At 32.4% G+C, this 22,999-nt stretch overlaps 1 protein-coding gene across 1 annotated transcript in view; it reads left to right on the forward strand.

Annotated features, from left to right (window-relative positions):
- The window catches only part of LOC148058338 (nucleolar protein 4-like), a 104,459-nt gene that overhangs the window by 39,013 nt on the left and 42,447 nt on the right, over positions 1 to 22,999 (forward strand). Inside the window, exon 5 of the mRNA XM_087782570.1 lies at positions 7,833 to 7,962. Coding sequence (XP_087638696.1) covers positions 7,833 to 7,962 — 130 coding nt within the window. The remainder of the gene's footprint in view (positions 1 to 7,832; positions 7,963 to 22,999) is intronic.

Here is a 22,999-nt window from a genome sequence, read left to right on the forward strand (position 1 = left end):
TTACTGTCGACGTATTTAAAATGTCAATTAATTTCCTTGAAGTGAATCTTCTTGTTTGATTTGTGAAAGTAAGATTCTTCCGTCACTGATCTTCCTTCAGCTGATGTTTAGTACCCAGAATGCATTGTGTTCACTGTAGGATGAAGCAAGATGTCAGATGATCCATCAACTGGTTTGAGGAGAAACTTCCTCCAGACGTTCAGATTCAAATGTTCAAACACTGAAGCAGAAAAAGCTTCTTATTCTAAACCTGGTCACAGATTAGTCTGGATCTGCTCTCGGGTCGTGAACCCGCCGACCCTCATGGAGTCAAAGTGGTTGTTCCTCATGTTCCTCATGAGACATGAGCTTCTTTGTGTCGTGATCAGCTGATCCTGTTTATTATGTTCTTTATATAATTATGTTCTTTATATTATTATGTTCATTATAATTATTATGTTCATTATATTATTATGTTCATTATATTATTATGTTCATTATAATTATTATGTTCATTATATTATTATGTTCATTATATTATTATGTTCATTATATTATTATGCTCATTATAATTATTATGTTCATTATATTATTATGTTCATTATATTATTATGTTCATTATAATTATTATGTCCATTATATTATTATGTTCATTATATTATTATGTTCATTATAATTATTATGTTCATTATATTATTATGTTCATTATATTATTATGTTCATTATAATTATTATGTTCATTATATTATTATGTTCATTATATTATTATGTTCATTATATTTATTATGTTCATTATATTATTGTATTTATCAAATGTTATGTTTATTATGTTCATTATATTTATTATGTTCATTATATTATTGTATTTATCAAATGTTATGTTTATTATGTTCATTATATTTATTATGTTCATCATAATTATTATGTTCATTATATTATTATGTTCATTATATTATTATGTTCATTATATTTATTATGTTCATTATATTATTGTATTTATTAAATGTTATGTTTATTATGTTCATTATAATTATTGTGTTCATCATAATTATTATGTTCATTATATTATTATGTTCATTATATTATTATGTTCATTATAATTATTATGTTCATTATAATTATTATGTTCATTATATTATTATGTTTATTATAATTATTATATTTATTATGTTCATTATATTTATTATGTTCATTATATTATTGTATTTATTAAATGTTATGTTTATTATGTTCATTATATTTATTATGTTCATTATAATTATTATGTTCATTATATTTATTATGTTCATTATATTATTGTATTTATTAAATGTTATGTTTATTATGTTCATTATATTTATTATGTTCATTATAATTATTATGTTCATTATATTATTGTATTTATTAAATGTTATGTTTATTATGTTCATTATATTTATTATGTTCATCATAATTATTATGTTCATTATATTATTATGTTCATTATAATTATTATGTTCATTATATTTATTATGTTCATTATATTTATTATGTTCATTATAATTATTATGTTCATTATAATTATTATGTTTATTATAATTATTATGTTCATTATAATTATTATGTTCATTATAATTATTATGTTCATTATATTATTATGTTCATTATATTTATTATGTTCATTATATTATTATGTTCATTATTATGTTCATTATAATTATTATGTTCATTATAATTATTATGTTCATTATAATTATTATGTTCATTATATTATTATGTTCATTATATTTATTATGTTCATTATATTATTATGTTCATTATTATGTTCATTATAATTATTATGTTCATTATATTTATTATGTTCATTATATTATTATGTTCATTATATTTATTATGTTCATTATAATTATTATGTTCATTATATTATTATGTTCATTATTATGTTCATTATAATTATTATGTTTATTATAATTATTATGTTCATTATATTATTATGTTCATTATATTTATTATGTTCATTATATTTATTATGTTCATTATATTATTATGTTCATTATTATGTTCATTATAATTATTATGTTTATTATAATTATTATGTTCATTATAATTATTGTGTTTATTATAATTATTATGTTCATTATAATTATTATGTTCATTATATTTATTATGTTCATTATTATGTTCATTATAATTATTATGTTTATTATAATTATTATGTTCATTATAATTATTGTGTTTATTATAATTATTATGTTCATTATAATTATTATGTTCATTATATTTATTATGTTCATTATTATGTTCATTATAATTATTATGTTCATTATATTTATTATGTTCATTATTATGTTCATTATAATTATTATGTTTATTATAATTATTATGTTCATTATAATTATTATGTTCATTATATTTATTATGTTCATTATTATGTTCATTATAATTATTATGTTTATTATAATTATTATGTTCATTATAATTATTATGTTATTATAATTATTATGTTCATTATATTTATTATGTTCATTATAATTATTATGTTCATTATATTTATTATGTTCATTATATTTATTATGTTCATTATTATGTTCATTATAATTATTATGTTCATTATAATTATGTTCATTATTATGTTCATTATAATTATTATGTTCATTATTATGTTCATTATAATTATTATGTTCATTATAATTATTATGTTCATTATTATGTTCATTATAATTATTATGTTTATTATAATTATTATGTTCATTATTATGTTCATTATAATTATTATGTTCATTATTATGTTCATTATAATTATTATGTTTATTATAATTATTATGTTTATTATAATTATTATGTTCATTATTATGTTCATTATAATTATTATGTTTATTATAATTATTATGTTCATTATATTTATTATGTTCATTATTATGTTCATTATAATTATTATGTTCATTATAATTATTATGTTCATTATAATTATTATGTTCATTATTATGTTCATTATAATTATTATGTTCATTATTATGTTCATTATAATTATTATGTTTATTATAATTATTATGTTCATTATAATTATTGTGTTTATTATAATTATTATGTTCATTATAATTATTATGTTCATTATATTTATTATGTTCATTATTATGTTCATTATAATTATTATGTTTATTATAATTATTATGTTCATTATAATTATTGTGTTTATTATAATTATTATGTTCATTATAATTATTATGTTCATTATATTTATTATGTTCATTATTATGTTCATTATAATTATTATGTTTATTATAATTATTATGTTTATTATAATTATTATGTTCATTATATTTATTATGTTCATTATATTTATTATGTTCATTATTATGTTCATTATAATTATGTTTATTATAATTATTATGTTCATTATAATTATTGTGTTTATTATAATTATTATGTTCCTTATAATTATTATGTTCATTATAATTATTATGTTCATTATATTTATTATGTTCATTATAATTATTATGTTCATTATATTTATTATGTTCATTATATTATTATGTTCATTATATTTATTATGTTCATTATATTATTATGTTCATTATATTTATTATGTTCATTATATTTATTATGTTCATTATATTATTATGTTTATTATAATTATTATGTTTATTATATTTATTATGTTCATTATATTATTATGTTCATTGTAATTATTATGTTCATTATAATTATTATGTTCATTATATTATTATGTTTATTATAATTATTATGTTTATTATATTTATTATGTTCATTATGTTATTATGTTCATTATAATTATTATGTTCATTATATTTATTATGTTCATTATATTATTATGTTCATTATAATTATTATGTTTATTATATTTATTATGTTCATTATATTATTATGTTCATTATAATTATTATGTTTATTATATTTATTATGTTCATTATATTATTATGTTCATTATAATTATTGTATTTATTAAACGTTATGTTTATTATGTTCATTATATTTATTATGTTCATTATATTATTGTATTTATTAAATGTTATATTTATTGTATTTATTAAATGTTATGTTTATTATGTTCATTATAATTATTATGTTCATTATATTTATTATGTTCATTATATTATTGTATTTATTAAATGTTATATTTATTGTATTTATTAAATGTTATATTTATTATGTTCATTATAATTATTATGTTCATTATATTTATTATGTTAATCATAATTATTATGTTCATTATAATTATTATGTTCATTATATTATTATGTTTATTATATTTATTATGTTCTTTATATTATTATGTTCATTATAATTATTGTATTTATTAAATGTTATGTTTATCATGTTCATTATATTTATTATGTTCATTATATTATTGTATTTATTAAATGTTATGTTTATTATGTTCATTATTTTCATAATATTTATTAAATGTTATGTTTATTATGTTCATTATATTCATTATTTTCATAATATTTATTATGTTCATTATATTTATTGTATTTATTAAATGTTATATTTATTATGTTAATTATATTTATTATGTTATTATATTTATTGTATTAATTAAATGTTATATTTATTGTATTTATTAAATGTTATGTTTATTATATTCATAATATTTATTATGTTCATTATATTTATTGTATTTATTAAATGTTATGTTTATTATATTCATAATATTTATTATGTTCATTATATTTATTGTATTTATTAAATGTTATATTTATTGTATTTATTAAATGTTATGTTTATTATATTCATAATATTTATTATGTTCATTATATTTATTGTATTTATGAAATGTTATGTTTATTATGTTCATTATATTCATTATTTTCATAATATTTATTATGTTCATTATATTTATTGTATTTATTAAATGTTATGTTTATTATATTCATAATATTTATTATGTTCATTATATTTATTGTATTTATTAAATGTTATATTTGTTATGTTCATTATATTTATTGTATTTATTAAATGTTATATTTATTATGTTCATTATATTTATTGTATTTATTAAATGTTATATTTATTATGTTATATTTATTATGTTAATTATATTTATTGTATTTATTAAATCTTATATTTATTGTACTTATTAAATGTTATGTTTATTATATTTATTGTATTTATTAAATGTTATATTTATTATATTTATTAAATGTTATGTTTATTATATTTATTGTATTTATTAAATGTTATATTTATTATATTTATTAAATGTTATGTTTATTATATTTATTGTATTTATTGTATTTATTAAATGTTATATTTATTGTATTGATTAAATGTTATATTTATTAAATGTTATGTTTATTATATTTATTGTATTTATTAAATGTTATATTTATTAAATGTTATGTTTATTATATTTATTGTATTTATTAAATGTTATGTTTATTATATTTATTGTATTTATTAAATGTTATATATTGTATTGATTAAATGTTATGTTTATTATATTTATTGTATTTATTAAATGTTATATTTATTGTATTGATTAAATGTTATGTTTATTATGTTTATTATGTGTATTATATTAATATTACAAAGATGTGGAAAACGACGTTGTTTCCCTCTTGAAGCTTTTGTTCAAAAACACTTGGAAGAACTTAGTTAGTTAACTTAGAGTTAGTTAACTTAGAGTTAGTTAACTTAGAGTTAGTTAACTTAAAGTTAGTTAACTTAAAGTTAGTTAACTTAGAGTTGGTTAACTTAGAGTTAGTTAACTTAGAGTTAGTTAACTTAAAGTTAACTTAGAGTTAGTTAACTTAGAGTTAGTTAACTTAGTTACTCTTAACTTGTTTTAGCGAAACCATCATTTTAACTTGAAGGTTTTTCAATTCATTCACTCACAGGACTATCTGGTCCTCACAGGACTCTCTGGTCCTCACAGGACTCTCTGGTCCTCACAGGACACTCTGGTCCTCACAGGACTCTCTTGTCCTCACAGGACTCTCTGGTCCTCACAGGACTCTCTGGTCCTCACAGGACACTCTGGTCCTCACAGGACTCTCTGGTCCTCACAGGACACTCTGGTCCTCACAGGACACTCTGGTCCTCACAGGACTCTCTGGTCCTCACAGGACACTCTGGTCCTCACAGGACTCTCTGGCCCTCACAGGACTCTCTGGTCCTCACAGGACACTCTGGTCCTCACAGGACACCTCTCTGGTCCTCACAGGACTCTCTGGTCCTCACAGGACTCCCTGGTCCTCACAGGACACTCTGGTCCTCACAGGACTCTCTGGTCCTCACAGGACTCTCTGGTCCTCACAGGACTCTCTGGTCCTCACAGGACTCTCTGGTCCTCACAGGACACTCTGGTCCTCACAGGACACTCTGGTCCTCACAGGACTCTCTGGTCCTCACAGGACACTCTGGTCCTCACAGGACTCTCTGGTCCTCACAGGACACTCTGGTCCTCACAGGACTCTCTGGCCCTCACAGGACACTCTGGTCCTCACGGGACTCTCTGGCCCTCACGGGACTCTCTGGCCCTCACGGGACTCTCTGGCCCTCACGGGACACTCTGGTCCTCACGGGACTCTCTGGTCCTCACGGGACACTCTGGTCCTCACAGGACTCTCTGGTCCTCACAGGACACTCTGGTCCTCACAGGACTCTCTGGTCCTCACAGGACACTCTGGTCCTCACAGGACTCTCTGGCCCTCACGGGACACTCTGGTCCTCACGGGACACTCTGGTCCTCACGGGACACTCTGGTCCTCACAGGACTCTCTGGCCCTCACGGGACACTCTGGTCCTCACAGGACTCTCTGGCCCTCACAGGACTCTCTGGTCCTCACAGGACACTCTGGTCCTCACAGGACTCTCTGGTCCTCACAGGACTCCCTGGTCCTCACAGGACTCTCTGGTCCTCACAGGACTCTCTGGTCCTCACAGGACTCCCTGGTCCTCACAGGACACTCTGGTCCTCACAGGACTCTCTGGTCCTCACAGGACTCTCTGGTCCTCACAGGACTCTCTGGTCCTCACAGGACACTCTGGTCCTCACAGGACACTCTGGTCCTCACAGGACTCTCTGGTCCTCACAGGACACTCTGGTCCTCACAGGACTCTCTGGTCCTCACAGGACACTCTGGTCCTCACAGGACTCTCTGGCCCTCACAGGACACTCTGGTCCTCACGGGACTCTCTGGCCCTCACGGGACTCTCTGGCCCTCACGGGACACTCTGGTCCTCACGGGACACTCTGGTCCTCACGGGACACTCTGGTCCTCACAGGACTCTCTGGTCCTCACGGGACTCTCTGGCCCTCACGGGACACTCTGGTCCTCACGGGACACTCTGGTCCTCACGGGACACTCTGGTCCTCACGGGACTCTCTGGCCCTCACGGGACACTCTGGTCCTCACGGGACACTCTGGCCCTCACGGGACACTCTGGTCCTCACAGGACTCCCTGGTCCTCACAGGACACTCTGGTCCTCACGGGACACTCTGGCCCTCACGGGACTCCCTGGTCCTCACAGGACACTCTGGTCCTCACAGGACTCCCTGGTCCTCACAGGACACTCTGGTCCTCACGGGTCACTCTGGTCCTCACAGGACACTCTGGTCCTCACAGGACTCCCTGGTCCTCACAGGACACTCTGGTCCTCACGGGACACTCTGGTCCTCACAGGACACTCTGGTCCTCACAGGACTCCCTGGTCCTCACAGGACACTCTGGTCCTCACGGGACACTCTGGTCCTCACAGGACACTCTGGTCCTCACAGGACACTCTGGTCCTCACAGAACTGATCAAACCTTTAAAATAACTGATCAAACCTTTAAAATAACGACTTATGTGTTTTTATTTTCCATCTAATTTCTTGAAATCTATTGTCCAGAAGAAAGACTTGAGTCTGACCAGCGTGTCTCCTCAGGATGACAGCTCTGTGAGCAGCCAGAAGGTGGACATGAGCGAGCCTGCATGGCTGGCAGCTGATCTGGGAGCAGCGTGTGACCTCAGCCCGACTCACAGCGAGATGCACCAGAACATGAAGGACGACGACGGTGAGTTTCTTCGTCTACGTCATGAAAACATGTCGAGACTTTTCTGTTTGAGACCAACATCATCTCTTCATCCATCACACACTATTGTGTAGCTGTTATTGTGTAGCTGTGTGTTGTATTGTGTATCTGTGTGTTGTACTGTTTAGCTGATATTGTGTAGCTGTGTGTTGTATTTGTAGCTGTTATTGTGTAGCTGTGTGTTGTATTTTGTAGCCGTGCGTTTTTGCTGTGAAAGCAGTAATTAGTTGAGTAGATGTTTTACTACACAACTTATTGACACATAAGCAAACGTTGTGTTGAGATTCTTTGACTTCAAAGTGTCTCTGAAAACACATCGTTGTCTTTTCTTAAGTCGGTACGACACGAGAGGAGAAACATGTGGTGCAGCTCGACCGACACGAGAGGAGAAACACAAACACAAACAGTAGGAGCTCATGTGTCCATGAACGTGAGGCAGCGAAGCATCAGGTCTTTCAAGGCCAGACTCAGGAGTTTGGATCGAGATAAAACTTTGTTTGGGAATATATATATATATATATATATATATATATATATATATATATACATACATACATACATACATACATCAAGATGGTTCCTGATGTACGGACGAGGTCATGAACCACAGGTCGTCGGCCATTCTGAGCCAGTTTACGACCAGATATAAACACCAGATATATACACCAGATATAAACACCAGATATAAACACCAGATATAAACACCAGATATAAACACCAGATATAAACACCAGATATATACACCAGATATATACACCAGATATATACACCAGATATAAACACCAGATATAAACACCAGATATATACACCAGATATAAACAACAGATATAAACACCAGATATAAACACCAGATATATACACCAGATATATACACCAGATATATACACCAGATATAAACACCAGATATAAACACCAGATATATACACCAGATATAAACAACAGATATAAACACCAGATATAAACACCAGATATATACACCAGATATATACACCAGATATATACACCAGATATATACACCAGATATAAACACCAGATATAAACACCAGATATAAACACCAGATATAAACACCAGATATAAACACCAGATATATACACCAGATATATACACCAGATATATACACCAGATATAAACACCAGATATATACACCAGATATATACACCAGATATATACACACCAGATATATACACACCAGATATATACACACCAGATATATACACACCAGATATATACACCAGATATATACACCAGATATATACACCAGATATATACACCAGATATACACACCAGATATATACACCAGATATATACACCAGATATAAACACCAGATATAAACACCAGATATATACACCAGATATATACACCAGATATATACATCAGATATAAACACCAGATATAAACACCAGATATATACACCAGATATAAACACCAGATATATACACCAGATATATACACACCAGATATATACACCAGATATAAACACCAGATATAAACACCAGATATATACACCAGATATATACACCAGATATAAACATCAGATACAGTATATACACCAGATATATACACCAGATATATACACCAGATATATACACCAGATATATACACCAGATATAAACATCAGATACAGTATATACACCAGATATATACACCAGATATATACACCAGATATATACACCAGATATATACACCAGATATAAACATCAGATACAGTATATACACCAGATATATACACCAGATATATACACCAGATATATACACCAGATATATACACCAGATATATACACCAGATATATACACCAGATATATACATCAGATATATACATCAGATATATACACCAGATATATACACCAGATATAAACACCAGATATAAACACCAGATATATACACCAGATATAAACACCAGATATAAACAACAGATATAAACACCAGATATAAACACCAGATATATACACCAGATATATACACCAGATAAATACACCAGATATAAACACCAGATATAAACACCAGATATAAACACCAGATATAAACACCAGATATATACATCAGATATATACACCAGATATATACACCAGATATAAACACCAGATATAAACACCAGATATAAACACCAGATATATACACCAGATATATACACCAGATATATACACCAGATATAAACACCAGATATAAACACCAGATATAAACACCAGATATAAACACCAGATATATACATCAGATATATACACCAGATATATACACCAGATATAAACACCAGATATAAACACCAGATATAAACACCAGATATAAACACCAGATATATACACCAGATATATACACCAGATATATACACCAGATATAAACACCAGATATATACACCAGATATATACACCAGATATAAACACCAGATATATACACCAGATATATACACACCAGATATATACACACCAGATATATACACACCAGATATATACACACCAGATATATACACCAGATATATACACCAGATATAAACACCAGATATAAACACCAGATATATACACCAGATATATACACCAGATATATACATCAGATATAAACACCAGATATAAACACCAGATATATACACCAGATATAAACACCAGATATATACACCAGATATATACACACCAGATATATACACCAGATATAAACACCAGATATATACACCAGATATATACACCAGATATATACACCAGATATATACATCAGATATAAACACCAGATATATACACCAGATATATACACCAGATATAAACACCAGATATATACACCAGATATATACACCAGATATAAACACCAGATATAAACACCAGATATATACACCAGATATATACACCAGATATAAACACCAGATATATACACCAGATATATACACCAGATATATACACCAGATATATACACCAGATATATACACCAGATATAAACACCAGATACAGTATATACACCAGATATATACACCAGATATATACACCAGATATATACACCAGATATATACACCAGATATATACACCAGATATATACATCAGATATATACATCAGATATATACACCAGATATATACACCAGATATAAACACCAGATATAAACACCAGATATAAACACCAGATATAAACACCAGATATATACACCAGATATATACACCAGATATAAACACCAGATATATACACCAGATATAAACACCAGATACAAACACCAGATATATACACCAGATATATACACCAGATATATACACCAGATATATACACCAGATATATACACCAGATACATACACCAGATATATACACCAGATATATACACCAGATACAAACACCAGATATATACACCAGATATATACACCAGATATATACACCAGATATATACACCAGATATATACACCAGATATATACACCAGATATATACACGAGATATAAACACCAGATATATACACCAGATATATACACCAGATATAAACACCAGATATATACACCAGATATATACACCAGATATATACACCAGATATATACACCAGATATAAACACCAGATACAGTATATACACCAGATATATACACCAGGTTTATACACCAGATATATACACCAGATATATACACCAGATATATACACCAGATATATACACCAGATATAAACACCAGATATATACACCAGATATATACACCAGGTTTATACACCAGGTTTATACACCAGATATATACACCAGATATATACACCAGATATATACACCAGATATATACACCAGATATATACACCAGATATAAACACCAGATATATACACCAGATATATACACCAGATATATACACCAGATATATACACCAGATATATACACCAGATATATACACCAGATATATACACCAGGTTTATACACCAGATATATACACCAGATATATACACCAGATATATACACCAGATATATACACCAGATAGAAACACCAGATATATACACCAGATATATACACCAGATATATACACCAGATATATACACCAGATATATACACCAGATATATACACCAGATATATACACCAGATATATACACCAGATATAAACACCAGATATATACACCAGATATATACACCAGATATATACACCAGATATAAACACCAGATATATACACCAGATATATACACCAGATATAAACACCAGATACAGTATATACACCAGATATATACACCAGGTTTATACACCAGATATATACACCAGATATATACACCAGATATATACACCAGATATATACACCAGATATATACACCAGATATATACACCAGATATATACACCAGATATAAACACCAGATATATACACCAGATATAAACACCAGATATAAACACCAGATATATACACCAGATATATACACCAGATATATACACCAGATATATACACCAGATATATACACCAGATATATACACCAGATATATACACCAGATATAAACACCAGATATATACACCAGATATAAACACCAGATATAAACACCAGATATATACAGCTGACATGCTGACCAGATCCATAGTTGATTTAGGAAGAGAAGTCGAGTGAGTCTCTACTAATGTATATAATGTTAAATCTTAAAACTGTCTCTCACACTGACTTTCATGTACATTCGATTCTATCTCCAGATTGACTTTTTTTTAACTTTTTTTTTAATATTCTTACCAGTTTACAAAAATCCGTCTATTCATGCCAGACCGAGCAGGACATGAATAAAACATATTCATTACAGGAATGATCTGGAGAACAAGGCTAATCCTAAACAAGCAGGATTGTTTTATCTTATTGTATCATCGGCGCGATATCAAGCCTGATGGGAACGTTGTTATCAAATTAGTGTTCCTGAGAATCAAGACACACTCGTACCTTCATGTGTGTTGATGTCACACTCGTACCTTCATGTGTGTTGATGTCACACTCGTACGTTCATGTGTGTTGATGTCACACTCGTACGTTCATGTGTGTTGATGTCACACTCGTACCTTCATGTGTGTTGATGTCACACTCGTACGTTCATGTGTGTTGATGTCACACTCGTACGTTCATGTGTGTTGATGTCACACTCGTACGTTCATGTGTGTTGATGTCACACTCGTACGTTCATGTGTGTTGATGTCACACTCGTACGTTCATGTGTGTTGATGTCACACTCGTACGTTCATGTGTGTTGATGTCACACTCGTACGTTCATGTGCGTTGATGACACACTCGTACCTTCATGTGTGTTGATGTCACACTCGTAGGTTCATGTGTGTTGATGACACACTCGTACCTTCATGTGTGTTGATGTCACACTCGTACGTTCATGTGTGTATAAGTCACACTCATACGTTCATGTGTGTTGATGTCACACTCGTACCTTCATGTGTGTTGATGTCACACTCGTACGTTCATGTGTGTTGATGTCACACTTGTACGTTCATGTGTGTTGATGTCACACTCGTAGGTTCATGTGTGTTGATGTCACACTCGTACCTTCATGTGTGTTGATGTCACACTCGTATGTTCATGTGTGTTGATGTCACACTCGTACGTTTATGTGTGTTGATGACACACTCGTACGTTCATGTGTGTTGATGACACACTCGTACCTTCATGTGTGTCTAAGTCACACTCGTACGTTCATGTGTGTCTAAGTCACACTCGTACGTTCATGTGTGTATAAGTCACACTCGTACGTTCATGTGTGTATAAGTCACACTCGTACGTTCATGTGTGTTGATGTCACACTCGTACGTTCATGTGTCTTGATGTCACACTCGTACGTTCATGTGTGTATAAGTCACACTCATACGTTCATGTGTGTTGATGTCACACTCGTACGTTCATGTGTGTTGATGTCACACTCGTACGTTCATGTGTGTTGATGTCACACTCGTACGTTCATGTGTGTATAAGTCACACTCGTACGTTCATGTGTGTTGATGTCACACTCGTACGTTCATGTGTGTTGATGTCACACTCGTACGTTCATGTGTGTTGATGTCACACTCGTACGTTCATGTGTGTTGATGTCACACTCGTACGTTCATGTTTGTATAAGTCACACTCGTACGTTCATGTGTGTTGATGACACACTCGTACGTTCATGTGTGTTGATGTCACACTCGTACGTTCATGTGTGTTGATGTCACACTCGTACGTTCATGTGTGTTGATGACACACTCGTACGTTCATGTGTGTTGATGTCACACTCGTACGTTCATGTGTGTTGATGTCACACTCGTACGTTCATGTGTGTTGATGTCACACTCGTACGTTCATGTGTGTTGATGTCACACTCGTACCTTCATGTGTGTTGATGTCACACTCGTACCTTCATGTGTGTTGATGTCACACTCGTACGTTCATGTGTGTTGATGTCACACTCGTACGTTCATGTGTGTTGATGTCACACTCGTACGTTCATGTGTGTTGATGACACACTCGTACGTTCATGTGCGTTGATGTCACACTCGTACGTTCATGTGCGTTGATGTCACACTCGTACGTTCATGTGCGTTGATGTCACACTCGTACGTTCATGTGCGTTGATGACACACTCGTACCTTCATGTGTGTTGATGTCACACTCGTAGGTTCATGTGTGTTGATGTCACACTCGTACGTTCATGTGTGTTGATGTCACACTTGTACGTTCATGTGTGTTGATGTCACACTCGTAGGTTCATGTGTGTTGATGTCACACTCGTACGTTCATCTGTGTTGATGTCACACTCGTACGTTCATCTGTGTTGATGTCACACTCGTATGTTCATGTGTGTTGATGTCACACTCGTACGTTCATGTGTGTTGATGACACACTCGTACGTTCATGTGTGTTGATGACACACTCGTACCTTCATGTGTGTCTAAGTCACACTCGTACGTTCATGTGTGTCTAAGTCACACTCGTACGTTCATGTGTGTTGATGTCACACTCGTACGTTCATGTGTGTTGATGTCACACTCGTACGTTCATGTGTCTTGATGTCACACTCGTACGTTCATGTGTGTATAAGTCACACTCGTACGTTCATGTGTGTTGATGTCACACGTACGTTCATGTGTGTTGATGTCACACTCGTACGTTCATGTGTGTTGATGTCACACTCGTACGTTCATGTGTGTTGATGACACACTCGTACGTTCATGTGTGATGATGTCACACTCGTACGTTCATGTGTGTTGATGTCACACTCGTACGTTCATGTGTGTTGATGACACACTCGTACGTTCATGTGTGTTGATGTCACACTCGTACGTTCATGTGTGTTGATGTCACACTCGTACGTTCATGTGTGTTGATGTCACACTCGTACGTTCATGTGTGTTGATGTCACACTCGTACGTTCATGTGTGTTGATGTCACACTCGTACGTTCATGTGTGTTGATGTCACACTCGTACCTTCATGTTTGTTGATGTCACACTCGTACGTTCATGTGTGTTGATGTCACACTCGTACCTTCATGTGTGTTGATGTCACACTCGTACCTTCATGTGTGTTGATGTCACACTCGTACCTTCATGTGTGTTGATGTCACACTCGTACGTTCATGTGTGTTGATGTCACACTCGTACGTTCATGTGTGTTGATGTCACACTCGTACGTTCATGTGTGTTGATGTCACACTCGTACGTTCATGTGTGTTGATGTCACACTCGTACCTTCATGTGTGTTGATGTCACACTCGTACCTTCATGTGTGTTGATGTCACACTCGTACGTTCATGTGTGTTGATGTCACACTCGTACGTTCATGTGTGTTGATGTCACACTCGTACGTTCATGTGTGTTGATGTCACACTCGTACGTTCATGTGTGCTGATGTCACACTCGTACCTTCATGTGTGTTGATGTCACACTCGTACGTTCATGTGTGTTGATGTCACACTCGTACGTTCATGTGTGTTGATGTCACACTCGTACGTTCATGTGTGTTGATGACACACTCTTACCTTCATGTGTGTATAAGTCACACTCGTACGTTCATGTGTGTTGATGTCACACTCGTACCTTCATGTGTGTTGATGTCACACTCGTACCTTCATGTGTGTTGATGTCACACTCGTACGTTCATGTGTGTTGATGACACACTCGTACGTTCATGTGTGTATAAGTCACACTCGTACGTTCATGTGTGTTGATGTCACACTCGTACGTTCATGTGTGTTGATGTCACACTCGTACGTTCATGTGTGTATAAGTCACACTCGTACGTTCATGTGTGTTGATGTCACACTCGTACGTTCATGTGTGTTGATGTCACACTCGTACGTTCATGTGTGTTGATGTCACACTCGTACGTTCATGTGTGTTGATGTCACACTCGTACGTTCATGTTTGTATAAGTCACACTCGTACGTTCATGTGTGTTGATGACACACTCGTACGTTCATGTGTGTTGATGTCACACTCGTACGTTCATGTGTGTTGATGTCACACTCGTACGTTCATGTGTGTTGATGACACACTCGTACGTTCATGTGTGTTGATGTCACACTCGTACGTTCATGTGTGTTGATGTCACACTCGTACGTTCATGTGTGTTGATGTCACACTCGTACGTTCATGTGTGTTGATGTCACACTCGTACCTTCATGTGTGTTGATGTCACACTCGTACCTTCATGTGTGTTGATGTCACACTCGTACGTTCATGTGTGTTGATGTCACACTCGTACGTTCATGTGTGTTGATGTCACACTCGTACGTTCATGTGTGTTGATGACACACTCGTACGTTCATGTGCGTTGATGTCACACTCGTACGTTCATGTGCGTTGATGTCACACTCGTACGTTCATGTGCGTTGATGTCACACTCGTACGTTCATGTGCGTTGATGACACACTCGTACCTTCATGTGTGTTGATGTCACACTCGTAGGTTCATGTGTGTTGATGTCACACTCGTACGTTCATGTGTGTTGATGTCACACTTGTACGTTCATGTGTGTTGATGTCACACTCGTAGGTTCATGTGTGTTGATGTCACACTCGTACCTTCATGTGTGTTGATGTCACACTCGTACGTTCATCTGTGTTGATGTCACACTCGTACGTTCATCTGTGTTGATGTCACACTCGTACGTTCATGTGTGTTGATGTCACACTCGTACGTTCATCTGTGTTGATGTCACACTCGTACGTTCATGTGTGTTGATGTCACACTCGTACCTTCATGTGTGTTGATGTCACACTCGTATGTTCATGTGTGTTGATGTCACACTCGTACGTTCATGTGTGTTGATGTCACACTCGTACGTTCATGTGTGTTGATGTCACACTCGTACGTTCATGTGTGTTGATGTCACACTCGTACGTACATGTGTGTTGATGTCACACTCGTACCTTCATGTGTGTTGATGTCACACTCGTACGTTCATGTGTGTTGATGTCACACTCGTACGTTCATGTGTGTTGATGTCACACTCGTACGTTCATGTGTGTTGATGTCACACTCGTACGTTCATGTGTGCTGATGTCACACTCGTACCTTCATGTGTGTTGATTTCACACTCGTACCTTCATGTGTGTTGATGTCACACTCGTACGTTCATGTGTGTATACGTCACGATGCTGCAGGCCAGTGGCCCACATGGTCTGATGTGTTCAAGCAGTCGCAGTGGAAAGTAGGGCAATAGATGATCCCCCTCCTCCACTCCTCATCCTCCCCCTCTTCCTCACCCCGTGACCCAGCCTGGAGTGGGGGTGTTGAGGAAGGGATGAACAGGGACTTGAACTAGGATGGATGTGAGGACGGAGGTCATGAATGGAGCGAGTGTTGAAGTGGGTTAAAGCGACGAGAATCTCTTGGATCAGTTGATGCTCAGAGCAGAAGGTTTGTTACGAGAGAAACCCTTGTATCAGAATCACACACACTATATCAGACACACTATTATAATCACACACACTATATCAGACACACTATTATTATCACACACACTATATCAGACACACTATTATAATCACACACACTATATCAGACACACTATTATTATCACACACACTATATCAGACACACTATTATAATCACACACACTATATCAGACACACTATTATTATCACACACACTATATCAGACAAACTATTATTATCACACACACTATATCAGACACACTATTATAATCACACACACTATATCAGACACACTATTATTATCACACACACTATATCAGACACACTATTATAATCACACACACTATATCAGACACACTATTATTATCACACACACTATATCAGACAAACTATTATTATCACACACACTATATCAGACAAATTATTATTATCACACACACTATATCAGACAAACTATTATTATCACACACACTATGTCAGAGAAACTATTATTATCACACACACTATATCAGACAAATTATTATTATCACACACACTATATCAGACACACTATTATAATCACACACACTATATCAGACACACTATTATAATCACACACACTATATCAGACAAACTATTATTATCACACACACTATATCAGACAAACTATTATAATCACACACACTATATCAGACACACTATTATAATCACACATACTATATCAGACACACTATTATAATCACACACACTATATCAGACAAACTATTATTATCACACACACTATATCAGACAAACTATTATTCACACACACACTTTATCAGACAAACTATTATTATCACACACACTATATCAGACACACTATTATAATCACACACACTATATCAGACACACTATTATAATCACACACACTATATCAGACACACTATTATAATCACACACACTATATCAGACACACTATTATAATCACACACACTATATCAGACAAACTATTATTATCACACACACTATATCAGACAAACTATTATAATCACACACACTATATCAGACACACTATTATAATCACACACACTATACCAGACAAACTATTATTATCACACACACTATATCAGACACACTATTATTATCACACACACTATATCAGACAAACTATTATTATCACACACACTATATAAGACAAATTATTATTATCACACACACTATATCAGACACACTATTATTATCACACACACTATATCAGAGAAACTATTATTATCACACACACTATATCAGACAAACTATTATTATCACACACACTATATCAGACAAACTATTATTATCACACACACTATATCAGACAAATTATTATTATCACACACACTATATCAGAGAAACTATTATTATCACACACACTATATCAGACAAACTATTATTATCACACACACTATATCAGACAAACTATTATTATCACACACACTATATCAGACACACTATTATTATCGCACACACTATATCAGAGAAATTATTATTATCGCACACACTATATCAGACACACTATTATTATCACACACACTATATCAGACAAACTATTATTATCGCACACACTATATAAGACACACCATTATTATCACACACACTATATCAGACACACTATTATTATCGCACACACTATATCAGACACACCATTATTATCACACACACTATATCAGACACACTATTATTATCGCACACACTATATCAGACACACCATTATTATCACACACACTATATCAGACACACCATTATTATCGCACACACTATATCAGACACACCATTATTATCACACACACTATATCAGACACACTATTATTATCGCACACACTATATAAGACAAACTATTATTATCACACACACTATATCAGACAAACTATTATTATCACACACACTATATCAGAGAAATTATTATTATCGCACACACTATATCAGACACACTATTATTATCACACACACTATATCAGACAAACTATTATTATCGCACACACTATATCAGACACACCATTATTATCACACACACTATATCAGACACACTATTATTATCACACACACTATATCAGACACACTATTATAATCACACACACTATACCAGACAAACTATTATTATCACACACACTATATCAGACAAACTATTATTATCACACACACTATATCAGACAAACTATTATTATCGCACACACTATATCAGACACACCATTATTATCACACACACTATATCAGACACACCATTATTATCGCACACACTATATCAGACACACCATTATTATCACACACACTATATCAGACACACTATTATTATCGCACACACTATATAAGACAAACTATTATTATCACACACACTATATCAGACAAACTATTATTATCACACACACTATATCAGAGAAATTATTATTATCGCACACACTATATCAGACACACTATTATTATCACACACACTATATCAGACAAACTTTTATTATCGCACACACTATATCAGACACACCATTATTATCACACACACTATATCAGACACACTATTATTATCACACACACTATATCAGACACACTATTATAATCACACACACTATACCAGACAAACTATTATTATCACACACACTATATCAGACAAACTATTATTATCACACACACTATATCAGACAAACTATTATTATCACACACACTATATCAGACAAATTATTATTATCACACACACTATATCAGACACACTATTATTATCACACACACTATATCAGTGAAACTATTATTATCACACACACTATATCAGACAAACTATTATTATCAGACACACTATATCAGACAAACTATTATTATCACACACACTATATCAGACACACTATTATTATCGCACACACTATATCAGACACACCATTATTATCACACACACTATATCAGACACACTATTATTATCGCACACACTATATAAGACAAACTATTATTATCACACACACTATATCAGACAAACTATTATTATCACACACACTATATCAGAGAAATTATTATTATCGCACACACTATATCAGACACACTATTATTATCACACACACTATATCAGACAAACTATTATTATCGCACACACTATATCAGACACACCATTATTATCACACACACTATATCAGACACACTATTATTATCACACACACTATATCAGACACACTATTATAATCACACACACTATACCAGACAAACTATTATTATCACACACACTATATCAGACAAACTATTATTATCACACACACTATATCAGACAAACTATTATTATCACACACACTATATCAGACAAATTATTATTATCACACACACTATATCAGACACACTATTATTATCACACACACTATATCAGTGAAACTATTATTATCACACACACTATATCAGACAAACTATTATTATCACACACACTATATCAGACAAACTATTATTATCACACACACTATATCAGACACACTATTATTATCGCACACACTATATAAGACAAACTATTATTATCACACACACTATATCAGACAAACTATTATTATCACACACACTATATCAGAGAAATTATTATTATCGCACACACTATATCAGACACACTATTATTATCACACACACTATATCAGACAAACTATTATTATCGCACACACTATATCAGACACACCATTATTATCACACACACTATATCAGACACACTATTATTATCACACACACTATATCAGACACACTATTATAATCACACACACTATACCAGACAAACTATTATTATCACACACACTATATCAGACGCACTATTATTATCACACACACTATATCAGACAAACTATTATTATCACACACACTATATAAGACAAATTATTATTATCACACACACTATATCAGACACACTATTATAATCACACACACTATATCAGAGAAACTATTATTATCACACACACTATATCAGACAAACTATTATAATCACACACACTATATCAGACACACTATTATTATCACACACACTATATCAGACAAACTATTATTATCACACACACTATATCAGACAAACTATTATAATCACACACACTATATCAGACACACTATTATTATCACACACACTATATCAGACAAACTAATATTATCACACACACTATATCAGACAAACTATTACAATCACACACACTATATCAGACAAACTATTATTATCACACACACTATATCAGACAAACTATTATAATCACACACACTATATCAGACAAACTATTATAATCACACACACTATAGCAGACAAACTATTATAATCACACACACAATATCAGACAAACTATTATTATCGCACACACTATATCAGACACACTATTATAATCACACACACTATATCAGACACACTATTATAATCACACACACTATATCAGACACACTATTATTATCACACACACTATATCAGACACACTATTATTATCACACACACTATATCAGACACACTATTATTATCACACACACTATATCAGACACACTATTATTATCTCACACACTATATCAGACACACTATTATAATCACACACACTATATCAGACAAACTATTATTATCGCACACACTATATCAGACACACTATTATAATCACACACACTATATCAGACACACTATTATTATCACACACACTATATCAGACAAACTATTATTATCACACACACTATATCAGACACACTATTATAATCACACACACTATATCAGACAAACTATTATTATCACACACACTATATCAGACACACTATTATAATCACACACATTATATCAGACAAACTATTATTATCACACACACTATATCAGACAAACTATTATTATCACACACACCATATCAGACAAACTATTATTATCACACACACTATATCAGACAAACTATTATTATCACACACACTATATCAGACAAACTATTATAATCACACACACCATATCAGACAAACTTTTATTATCACACACACTATATCAGAAAAACTATTATTATCACACACACTATATCAGACAAACTATTATTATCACACACACTATATCAGACAAACTATTATTATCACACACACTATATCAGACAAACTATTATTATCACACACACTATATCAGACAAACTATTATTATCACACACACTATATCAGAGAAACTATTATTATCACACACACTATATCAGTCAAACTATTATTATCACACACACTATATCAGACAAACTATTATTATCACACACACTATATCAGACAGACTATTATAATCACACACA

The sequence above is a fragment of the Callionymus lyra genome, unplaced genomic scaffold (genome assembly GCF_982586985.1).
Source record: "Callionymus lyra unplaced genomic scaffold, fCalLyr1.hap1.1 HAP1_SCAFFOLD_89, whole genome shotgun sequence".
Taxonomy (NCBI): Eukaryota; Metazoa; Chordata; class Actinopteri; order Syngnathiformes; family Callionymidae; genus Callionymus; species Callionymus lyra.